At 38.1% G+C, this 12,709-nt stretch overlaps 1 protein-coding gene across 3 annotated transcripts in view; it reads left to right on the top strand.

The window, feature by feature from the left end:
- Positions 1-112: 112 nt before the first annotated feature.
- Positions 113-12,709, top strand: part of LOC120150458 (disease resistance protein RPM1-like) — a 31,483-nt gene continuing 18,886 nt past the window's right edge. Inside the window, exons 1-4 of one of the 3 annotated variants that reach the window (XR_005518531.1) lie at positions 113-202; positions 326-3,193; positions 3,291-3,337; positions 4,033-4,252. Coding sequence is in view for 2 of the 3 variants with exons in the window: in XM_039163149.1 (XP_039019080.1) it covers positions 381-3,182 (2,802 nt within the window). In the remaining variant the exon portion in view is untranslated. Of the gene's footprint in view, positions 203-325; positions 3,194-3,290; positions 3,353-4,032; positions 4,253-12,709 lie in introns of those variants that run through there. The other 2 variants (XM_039163149.1, XM_039163150.1) reach the window with 2 other exon arrangements.

The raw sequence follows: 12,709 nt of genomic DNA, 5'->3' as shown, positions 1-12,709 counted from the left end.
TCACCTTCATATTGATTAAAATAAATAAATCACTTCTATGTTCATTACTGAAGACCGATCGTGGCCGTCCAGTCATAAAAAACTCTGTGAGTTGACTGTAAACTAAAACTCGCTATAATTAGTCGTCTTCTTCTTTCCTTCCCAGCCAACCCTAACCAACCACAGGTTTGAATTCAAGCAGTCCAAGTCTGAATGCTTTAAGGTTTGTGATTATAATCAATATGATAGTTTATTTGTCATAGCTTTAACTTTTATTTATAAATTATACAATAATTGGAATATGATTACAGAACTTTTCATGGCAACATGTTTTTCATTTGCATAGATAATTTAAAGATCATCTGATAACCGTCAAGCCTTTATCTCTAGAATTGGAAAGAATGGAGTTATCAAGCTCTCTAGATCTGTTAACGGGCAAGCTCGTCTCCGTTTTAGAAAAGGAAGCTTCCTTGCTGACAGAGGTTGGAGCTGAAATCGATGAAATCAAGCTTGAGCTCAAGGCCATTACAGCTTTCCTTGAGGATGTTGACACGAGCCTAGGAGTAGTACCCATCTCTGAAACCGATAAACAATGGGTCGCAAGCGTCAGAGACATTACCTATGAAGTTGAAGACGTGGTCGACGAATTCATGTTCCACTTCAACAAGCAACAACAATGGAGGGGTAAACCCACCAAGTTTTTCTTGAAGCTTATTCATTTTCCCAAGACTTTATTGTTCAGGCATCAAATAGCTGTCCAGTTACAAGATATCAACAAAAGAATCAAAAGCATTGCAGAGAGAAACCAACGATATCCGATTTCTCGATCAGAATCAAGAAAATCTGATAAGCAAATCCGAAGAGAATATCACCGTAACAACTGGGTGAAGAATCTGAGTGAATCTACTCTCTTTTTTAAAGATGTCGATCTTGTTGGAATCGACAAGGCACAAAATGAGTTACTGGGATGGCTGTTGGATGAAGAGCTTCAAAGGACCGTGATTTCTGTGGTTGGGATGGGCGGTCTAGGTAAAACAACTCTCGTCGCCAACACTTTCAACAAACAAGTTGTCAAGCAACATTTCGATTGTTGTGCCTGGATCACTGTTTCACAACAATATATTGTAACAGAACTATTCAAATGCATCATCAAAGAGCTCTACGGCAAGGCAAAAGAAAAGATGGATCCGGTGATCAACCTAGACTCCATGAGTTATCGAGATTTGGTGGAGGCACTGGTGAACTTCTTGCAGCCAAGGAGGTATCTAATTGTGGTTGATGATGTTTGGAGCACTAATTTATGGCAAGATATCAGCATAGCACTTCCTGCCAATATGAATGGAAGCCGGATCTTGCTTACCACACGGAAGGACGACGTTGCTTCCTTTGAATTTGGAGTTGTAAAACACATCTTTCCTCTTAAACACTTACCGTTTGAAGAGAGCATGACTCTTTTTTTCAAGAAATCTTTTGTTGGCAAAGGTGGACAATGCCCACCATATCTTGAACCTTCAGCAAGAAAGCTGGTTGCAAAATGTCAAGGCTTGCCATTAGCTATTGTGGCCTTGGGCGGTTTGATGGCTTCCAAGAGCTCGATTGCCGAATGGAATGGAGTTTATGACAACTTAAATCAGGAGCTAAGCGAAAATGATACATATTTTGAAAGGCTCAAGTATATTTCATTGCTTAGCTACCATGATTTGTCTTACACACTTAAACAATGTTTCTTATATTGTTGCATATTCCCAGAAGGTTATAAGATTAGACGTAAAAGGCTCATTAGACTTTGGATGGCTGAAGGCTTTGTTGAACCGCTAAAAGAAACACTTCCAGAAGTAGTTGCGGAGAGATATCTATCCGAGTTGATATGCAGAGGCTTGCTTCAAGTTGAGAAGAGGAATAAATCTGGGAGGCCCAGGGCATTTAAGATGCATGACATTTTGCGGGAGTTTGCTGTTTCCATATCAAAATCCATAAAGTTTGTTGCCAAATCTGATGGGAAAGAAGAAGTGGAAGACGATGGAATCCGTCGTTGGTCTATTGAAGCAAAGGAGAATGAAATGAAAGCTGCACGCAAGACTGCACTATCTCGGGTTCGTTCATTATTTGTTTTTGCTGTTGAAGAAACCTCTAAATCGTCCTTCAATAGACTGCCCTCTGGTTTTAAATTGATGAGAGTGTTGGATTTGGAAGACATTCCAATCGAGGAACTCCCAGACGAATTGATGAATTTATTCAATTTGAGATATCTTAACCTAAAAGGGACTCAAGCGAAAAAGCTTCCGAAATCCATCGGCAAGCTTTACAACTTACAGTTTCTACTTATGAAGCGGACTCAAATCAAAGAGCTTCCAGCAGGAATTGTGAAGTTGAAAAATCTTCGATTCCTTATTGCTTTTGGTTTCAATGTAAACCGAATGGCATTTGATTGTAAGTTTGGCCCAGTAGTTCCATCCAACATTTGTTTGCTAAGCAACTTACATGTTTTGAGCTTTGTGGACGCAAGAGGCGATTTCATCAAACAACTCAGCAAGATGGTACAATTGAGAAGACTTGGCGTTACCAATGTGAAGGAAGCTGATGAGAAATATTTATGCTCAGCCATTGCAAAAATGACACATCTTCAATCCTTAAAGGTGAAATCATGTAACGAAGATGAGCAAGTGAAGATGGACGCTCTTGAATCCGCTCCCCCTGACCTTCGGAAACTTGCGTTAGTCGGGAAACTGGAGAAGGTACCACACTGGTTTAACTCACTCGACAACCTCACAAGTTTGGTATTAAATTGGTCTAGATTGAGGGATGATTTTCTCCCTCACATCCAAGCATTGCCTAATCTTGTACAACTCAAACTACTAAATTTATACGAGGGAGAGCGATTAGACTTCCTTGAAGGATTCCAAAAGCTTAAGGTTTTAAAAATTGGGAGATGCCCTCGATTGAAAGAAATTTTGATCAACAGAGGAGTGATGCCTGGTCTTCAAGAGTTGTTCATTGCCGCATGCCAGGAGTTGACGACATTGCCGGATGATTGGGAAAGTCTACCTGATCTAAACGAAGTTTATTTGTCTGAGGTCTCGCCTGAGCTTATTCAGAAAATATGCAGATCAAAAGGGATGAATCAACAAACAATCAGATCCATCCAGTTAAGTAGGGAAGAAGGCATTGAAGCCATATTCAAAATAACGAGATGGTTTGAATAATCCTTCCAGACGTAAGTGGCACTACATTCAATAGCCCAAGCCATATTCATTCATTCATTCAGTTTACTCTACCAAACTGCCTGAAAATGCATTCCTTTTCTATTTCAGGATATTGCGAGCACAACATGATTGATGATTCCAGAGTCTTTGTTCAGGTGCGAGCTCGTGTTTTATGTTTTGAAGAATGTTTTGTGTTTTGTTGTAAAATTGACATCTCTCTATTGGTTTTGGTTTGTATAATCGTATTTGTCATCATCATTCTCTCAAACATTTGTTGTAAGATTGGGCTTAATCCATAGAATAGTGCTTGTTTTATTTTTTTTCAAACTATTTTTTAATTATTCAGTTATTTAAACCCATGCTTTTAACCAATCGAGTACTTAAAATGAAAAAGAGCAAGTGAAGATGGGTGCTCTTAATGGTGATTATTATTAAGGCTTAATGGTACATGGGAGCACTTAAACTATACTCGTTTTCCTTGGCATCAAGAAACATATTTGTTATGATTTTACTTTTTTTCAACTAACTTTGTTCTAAAATGTTTTATAATATATATATTTAGTTATTGAATTTTAAACCTTAAAACTCAAAATATAAGCAAAAAAATAATATTTTACTTATATGATTCAAGCAATCTCAGTGGTTAGTGAATTGTTATCTTTTAGGTCTTATGTTTGAACATCATATATACGAAGGTATGAATATCCAATATTGAACAGTTGAGAGTTTTTAAACATATACTACATTATACTCACTTGTAGACACACTTTTTTGACCAAATTAAAAGCATGCATATATATATATATATTATTTTTATATATATTATTAACAAACATTTTATTATTTACAGGCCCAATGAAAAGTTACAACCCATCAGGTCTAACAGTGGCTCGTTTTCAGGCCCCATGACCCGATAGAAACCCTCGTCCAGCCGTTTCTCCAAGCACCCGAGGACCCCTTATGCTTCACGTTTCTCACGGCGCCGCAATGCCCGCAACCAACACGCCTCAACCTCCCAGAGAGTTATAAATGTGATATAAATCGAACGAAATGGGAGAGGATTTTTCATACGATTACCAGAGAGTACACGCCATATTACACACAGTATTCACGAGATATACTGGAGAGTTATCAAGAAAATACTTTACCTCTCGGTTTCAAAGATCATTGCTTCACCGGAGTGGAGGGAAACTTCATAGCATCAAAGAGATCGTGGTAGGAGGGATTTGAAACAAAGAGGAAAAAAAGTGAAGAAGAGAGGGAATCTCCGATCGAGCGCGTGTCCAAGGAGCAGTGGCGAAAGAGCTAACACCAACGCGTACAGGTTGGTAGCCGAATTAAACGACTCTTGCTGCTTGAAACTTCCAAGGGTCACATTTGCTTTTCTTTATTTTTAAAGCATGATAATGCTTTATTGCCACCAAAGCATCATTTGGCATTTAGTGCCTCTCTTTCTCTATTTCAAGTAAATGACGTGTACATGGACCATGTCATTTGTTTCATCTGGGGATAACTGCGTGTTTAGTCCTCTCTCTTTGTAAGCCTTACATTCCAGCTATGTTTGCAAATTTAATTCCTTTTATTTCAAGCTATTTAATATAATTTCAGTTCATTATAGTCACCAGGGGATTCATGTTATTTGTTTATTCTGATATGGATATTTTGTTTCATTTTGTTTTAATTTGGTCACCATGCGTGTTGTTTTGTGTATTTTGAAATCGACCATCGATTTTTATTTTTTTTCCATTCCAGTCTTTGATTTCATATATAATATAGAGATAAAAGCCTCAGTGACCGAAAATGTCTTATAATATACGATTTTGACCAACTTTTTTTGGATTTGCCAAAATGACCAACAAAATCGCAATGCGATATCTGATTCGCAACGCGATCTCCAATATTGCAAATCAGTTTCCAGATTCGCAATGCGATTCTAACTATCGCATTGCGATTTTCCAAATTCGCAATGTGAATCTGACTATCGCAATGCGATTCTGACTATCGCAACGCGAATCTGATTATCGCAACGCGATAATACAAAATCGCAATGCGATTTTCAAAGCGCCATTATTATCGCAACACGTATTTTATTTTCAAATTCCAAACACGAATATTAATATATCGCTACACAAATGTAAACATTATATCCCGTAATCGCAACTCATAACTTAAAACCCTAAATCACAACTCATTCTCATCTTCATCTCTCACTCTCTAAGGCGACATCTGTCCCCATCTCCGACGAAATCCGTCCCCATCTCCGACGAAATGTGTCTATCTCCATCTCTCAGAGCCACCCTCACAACCATTCACGGTCAAAAATGGAAAATCAACCAAATCAACAACCGAATGTTAGTTTTTTTTAATTATTTTTATTTTGAAATTTTTGTATTATTATTAAGGTTTTCATATTTAGATTGATGATAAATTTACTGATAATTTCAATCATAGATTAACCATTTCACTTAGATTGTTTATTAAATTCATTCGATTGCTGCCAATACTGCTATACTGTTTAGTCTTTAACCCTGTGAAGTTAGTATTTATCTTTGTTTTGTCTTTTGGTTGAAGTAATGCAATTCATACAAGTTTCAATTTGAAGAAGACTATTTGAAACCGAGAATCGCAACGCGAAATGAAAATCGCAACGACAAAATCGCAACGCTATTTTAGTTTTGCGTTGCGATTTTCATTTCGCGTTGCAATAGTCAAATTCGCGTTGCGATAGTCATTTTCGTGTTGCGATTTTAAGTTTCAGAAACTATTATTCTTCTGCAAATTGAAACTTGAATGAATTGCATTACTTCAACCAAAAAACAAAGACAAATACTAACTTCACAGTGTTGCAAATTTAAGTTTCAAGAATAAACTACTACTCTTTATGTTTATTGTTTTTTGTATATCTTCACAGTGTAATTTAAAATGGTATATCTAACTTGATATGTTTATTGTTTTTGTAGAAATTTTTTTCGGCTCAATTGACCTTAAGGAATAAAGTAAGCCTAGCCAAAACAATTGCATTTAAGCTTTCACCTGTACAAAGAGAATTGTTTGAGGATACTTGCTTCGGGCCATGGCTGAAAGTACAACATCCGGGTGGAGATGCTATGTTGACCCATTTGTGGCTTCAGACCATGACTAACGATCTACCCGAGAGTATACGACGTGGTGATGAAGAGATATGGTTTCATTTTCCACCGACGTATACTTGTTTTGGGCGGGTGGAGTTTTGCTTAATCACTGGTCTACGCTTCGGACACGATGATGTAGATCGGTACACCAGTCATATCGCTCACCCATCATGGTTATATCGGGTTTTTCCTGAGTTGGCAAAGTCGAAGCCGAGTATCCACGTCGATGACTTGAAAAGATTATTTAATAAAGATGATTTTACTCAGATGAATGACGTCGATGTTGTCCGAGTATGCCTTTTAGTACTTTTGTATGCCGACTTTTTAGGCAGAGAGGCCAGACAACCTATTTCTAAGGACCTAATATTATTGGTAGATGACCTAAATGCATGGAACCTGTTTACGTGGGGTTCGTATCTATGGAAAGCTACTTGGAATAAGTTGTCGTCTGCCTTTGATGACCGAAAAAGTTTGCGCGTCGATGGTTCCAAATACACTTTGGCAGGCTTTATTTGGGCCTTTAAGGTAACAACAACAACAACAACAAAACCCTATTCCCATATGCAATGGGGTAAGGGGGAGGTAGAGTAGTAGGCTGCCCCTAACGCATGGTTAAGAACAGCTTCCGTGGAAGACCTCCGGCAGTCAGAAAATTAAAAATAAAGATAAAATGCAATGCATGTATAAATAAATAAGTAAATAAATATTTGAACAGTCTTCATATACAATCTTCATATGTGCGTCATATAATGGGAAGTAATCCTTGCTAATAAATCCCTGCATAATAATCTCAGCATATAGACAGAAACCTAAGACCCGACTAAAATTAAAGAGAGGAAACATGAAGAGAATGATACACAGAAGTTGAACGATAGCAAACTACGAGAATTAATAAAGTTAAAAGGGTTAAAACCTAAACTAAGGCAACATTAATCCGCTACCCTAGTTTTAAGCATTCATTAATTCCAATGACAGAAACGTATAAAAAGTAGAAGTCATGAGAATTACTATAAAGACATTAAAAGAAGACATAAATGCTACACCCTATGGATGTGACCCGTACTAATTGACTACCCTGATCTTAAGTCTCCATAATTTCCTATCAGAGGTCATGTCCTCGGTAAGGGCTAAATCCTTCAAATCAGATCTTAAGCAGTCTTCCCACTTCCTCCTTGGTCGTCCTCTCCTTCTGGCACCGTCGACTGTAATCGACTCTACCCTCCTGACCGCACCTGACGGGTGTCACCTAAGGACATGCCCAAACCACCGTAGTCTTCCCTCTCTTAATTTTTCGGATACAGACACTACCCCCAAGGACATCCTAATAGTAGAATTTGGTGTCATGTCCCATAGAGTCTTACCACATGCCCATCGAAGCATTCTCATTTCTGCGGCCTCCATCCTCCTTGCGTGATCATTCTTGATTGCCCAACATTCTGATCCATACAACAGTGCTGGTCTTATTGCCATTCTATAAAATTTTCCCTTAAGTTTTTGAGGCACCTTCTTGTCACACAAAACTCCAGTAGTTGCCCTCCACTTTAGCCATCCCGCCTTTATACGGTGTGTAACGTCATCATCTACACCCCATCCTTATGTATCATAGACCCTAGGTACTTAAAACAATCCTTTGAGGGGAGAACGTGTCCTTCTATGCATACTTCTACATCTTCATCGTTTTGGTTCCCACTGAAGTTTGAACATAAATACTCTGTCTTTTCAATATTGATCCTAAGACATTTTTCTTCCAAAGCAGTCTTCCAGGTAGCCAGTCTACTATTCAGCTCAGTTTTTGTTTCAGCAACTAGGACAATGTCGTCAGCGAAAAGCATACACCATGGAACACCATCTGGTGTCGCACAATAGATGTCGTCCATAATCAAGGCGAAGATGTAAGGGCTAAGAGCCGACCCTTGGTGGAGTCCGATTTCCACCGGGAATGCCTCGGTGTCACCAACTATAGTCCTGATGTATGTAGTAGATCTACAGTACATATCACGAATCGCCCGGATATAAGCAGTTGGGATTCATCTCGTTTCCAAGGTCTTCCAGATCGTATCGCGGGGAACGCTATCATACGCCTTCTCAAGGTCAATGAACGCCATGTGAAGATCTCTATTTTTGCCCTATATTTCTCCATAAGCCGTCGAAGTAGATGAATCACCTCCGTAGTAGACCTGTCTGGCATAAAGCCAAATTGGTTTTCCGAAACCCTAGTAACCTGTCTCAACCTAGCCTCTATCACCCTTTCCCATAGCTTCATGGTATGACTGAGTAGTTTAATACCTCTGTAGTTGCCACAACGTTGGGGATCTCCTTTATTCTTAAAGATTGGTATCACTGTAGACTCTCTCCACTCCTCTAGCATCTTGGCAGTCTCTAAAATAATATTAAAGATGTTGGTCAACCACTTAACTCCCTCTTCTCCTAGGGCCAACCACACAGGTAAGAATTTCTATATAATGTTTTTTAAAATTATAATTAATTATTTAACAATTACTAATGTTTGTATAATATATCGTTTGTAGATTTGGATATTTGAGGCTTTTCCCAGCATGAAGACATATGCATTAAAAACTTCAAATGATATTCTCGGGGCTATTTCCTGGAAGAGGAAACGAATGTTGGATTGGGAAGAGTTACTACAGTATACAATAATAAATGATGTAAGTTAACACAAATACTACCATATATAAACAAGTTATTACTAGTAGATGTTTAACTTTGTTTGAGCTTTTATATTGTTAGGAGGCCAACACTCCATTACAGAGGCTGACACGCACGGAGGCTGAGCTTTCCACTGATTGGTGGCAAGCTAGTAAGCGTTTTTTTTTATGGCATGGATGATGAGCAGCCTCCACTTCGAGATCCATCACCTCACCCAGAGCAATCACCTTATCGAGCCGAGTTTACACCTCTACAACGAGAGCCATCACCTATTCTGTCACATCATCGAGCCTCTTCTCCACCATCACCTCATGATAGGCGACCGACAAAGATGCCACGACATTTATCTCCCGAACCTCCACGGGATGAGTTACGTGATGAGGTCAATGCCTTGCGTGAGGAGGTCGGTACTTTACATGGTGAGGTAGCCGCTCTACGTGAGATGGTAACATCGTTGCAGAATGAGGTTCATACTCTACGCAATGAGGTAAGTTTAAAATTTTTCATATTTAACTAGATGATACATTTACTCGTAATTTCACTTAGATTAACCATTTCACTTAGATTGCTTAGTAAATTCATTCGGTTGCTGCCAATACTGCTAAACTGTTTATTCTTTAACCCTGTGAAGTTAGTATTTGTCTTTGTTTTGTCTTTAGGTTGAAGTAATGCAATCCATTCAAGTTTCAATTTGCAGAAGAAGAAGAAACATAAAATCGCAACGCGAAAATGACTATCACAACGCGGAAATGACTATCGCAACGCGTATTTGACTATCGCAACGAGAGAATCGCAATGCGAATTGAAAATCACAACGAGAAAATCGCAATGCGAAACTAAATTTGCATTGCGTTTTTCATTTTCGCGTTGCGATTTTCATTTCGCATTGCGATTCTCTCGTTGCAATAGTCAAATACGTGTTGCGATAGTCATTTCCGCGTTGCGATAGTCATTTTCGCGTTGCGATTTTATGTTTCTTCTTCTTCTGCAAATTGAAACTTGAATGGATTGCATTACTTCAACCAAAAGACAAAACAAAGACAAATACTAACTTCACAGTGTTGCAAATTTGAAACATATTTGTCTTTGTTTCTGTTTAATATCATGTCTGTTTATTTACTGATTTATGTATTAATTTATTTTTAGCGGCCCGATAAGGTGAATGTTTTACGGAGGGTTTTTCTTTCACGACGGGGTTCATGCATCAGACGTCGTGCACATGCTATTACGTCTCCGTTCACCCCAATAGTGCTAAGACAACGTAAGAAAAAGTCTGATTCACCTGTCATCGTTCAAGAGGCTTCTTCTATCGTTCAAGGGGCCCCTATCATCGTTCAAGAGGCCCGTCCCACCGTTCAAGAGGCCACTGTCATCGTTGAAGAGGTCTCTCCCACCGTTCAAGAGCCCGATTCTCATGGCATAATATGTCGACATATTGAGACACCCCCTCACGTGCCTGACATGATAGATGAGAGTTGGATTTCGTATAAGTTACCGGTGAGTACCATTCCGGTATCTGAAGTGGAGAGGAGAACACTACCGGAGACAATTCTTGATAATACCCTTTGGGCTAAGGCCGCTATTGATTTTTATCTACATGAGCGGAGCCAGAGGTGTTTCACTGACATATGCAAACTCAACAATGATATTCATTTGTTTCTTGATCGGTCTTGGTGGGGTGTGTTATTAGGGGTTGAAGACAATGGCTATTTTGAAGGGGATATAAGTCTTATATTCTTCTTATATTGTATTTTGATTAATTTTTTTTAAAATTTATGAAATTCACTAATATATGTATTTTTTATAAAACAACATATTGATGCATGGGTGTCACGTCTTCTAATAATAAGGAAAATAAAGAAAATAAAAAATACGAGATGGACTATTATGCCGATGTCTTTTCACGTAGCTCACTTGAAGGATCAACGAGATGAATCATATGTGTTGGGTAATGGACAAGCTAAACTTTATCTTGCATGGTGGGAGGTCGATAAGGTTAATATTTATTTTTTAAATATTTTAAAGGTGTTCATAAATAAGTCACAATTGAATTATTATTTATGATTGCAGTTGTTTATCCCTGTTTTGGAACGTCGTCATTGGCTTCTCGTCGAGCTTCAACTCCCATCCCTGAAGACAATAGTACATGACAGCATGTTGAATTACATATCATTATCTGATTTGAGAGATATTATTTAGGGATGGAGCGCTCATTTGGCTAAATACTTGGATGCGATTAATTATTGGACTTATTCTGGAAACAAGAAGCCAAAGAAGTTCAATGTTTCAGTGATCAGAGACGAGACCGTGCCACAACAAACGCAGGGAGCCAGAGGAGATTGTGTTCCTCTCGTATGCATGTGCTTGGAGCGTTTGACGACAGGACATAAACAGTTTCTACCTCCCACAGATAGAGATAGAGGTGTAGTAGGCTTGTGGTTTCAGCATTTTATGGCTAGAGTGATATGTGCGAGACGCTGCCTACCTGTATCCGCGTGCTGAATGTGTGCATAAACAATTGGTAAGTCACATGCAAGTGTTGTTAACATATATACTCTTTTTGGTTTGAAAATGTTTGGTTAAGTACCTAGAATTCAATAATTTGTTGTTTGTTGGTTTTAGATGTGTAGAAAGTGTTGTTTGAGCAAATGCTTGGTTTTTGCAGGTTAATTCTGAAGTGAGCTGCGTGAAATTGATGTATTTTGTGCATAAACAACTGTCTGGGGTACACTTTTTTTTATTGTTTAATTGATTCTTAAAAGTTGATTTGTTTAATTGATGAGGAAATAAGAATTATTATTATCTTTTGCTTGTTTAATTGATTTGTAAAAGTTGATTTGTTGATGTGTAAATAATTCTTATTTGTACTTGTTTAATTGATTGAAATGTAAAAGTTGATTTGTTGATTTCAATATGCATTATGTTGAAGGCAAAAAAGACCTGTTGAAGGTACACTTTCGCAACGCTAAACTCAGAATCGCAATGCGAAAGTTAAAATCGCAACGCGAAAGTCAATTCGCGTTGCGATTTTTGCGTTGCGATAGTGAAATTCGCGTTGCGATAGTCCATTTCGCATTGCGATTCTCTCGTTACGATAGTCAAATTCCTGTTGCGATAATCAAATTCACGTTACAATAGTCAAATACGCTTTGCGATAGTCATATTCGTGTTGCGATTTTCGCATTGCGATAGTCAAATACGCTTTGCAATTTTCTCGTTGCGATAGTCAAATTCCCGTTGCGATAGTCAAATTCCCGTTGCGATAATCAAATTCACGTTGCGATAGTCAAATTCGCGTTGCAATAGTCAAATGAATTAGAGTGATAACAACTGAACAGATCAATAACAACTGAACAGATCATAGCAATGTTCAAACTCAAGTTACTAATACATGCCTAACTGAAAATGTTAAAAGTTCACACATAAAATACTCATAATACACAGATAACCAGATGTTTGTCATTTCATACAACTACACGTCTTTGCATTTAGATCGACAAGACCATTTAAGTTATTATCCAATACTTCAAACTAAGTGTTTGAACATGGTTCAACTCTCCATGACGTTGACTTCACAACACGTTCCGTTATCTTTTTTTTTCAGTCCATGGTGTAACACGCCGTTCCAATGTTCCTGTAAATTTAAATAAATAATACTTAGTAAAATATATGATAAGTTACGAATTTAAAGAAATAATACATGCATGGTTTCTTTTCTTGTAGTACCAC

The sequence above is a fragment of the Hibiscus syriacus genome, unplaced genomic scaffold (assembly GCF_006381635.1).
Source record: "Hibiscus syriacus cultivar Baekdansim isolate YM2019G1 unplaced genomic scaffold, ASM638163v2 tig00111022_pilon, whole genome shotgun sequence".
Lineage (NCBI taxonomy): Eukaryota > Viridiplantae > Streptophyta > Magnoliopsida > Malvales > Malvaceae > Hibiscus > Hibiscus syriacus.
The sequence above is the reverse complement of the archived record's forward strand: the minus strand, read 5'-3'. Positions and strand labels throughout refer to the sequence as shown.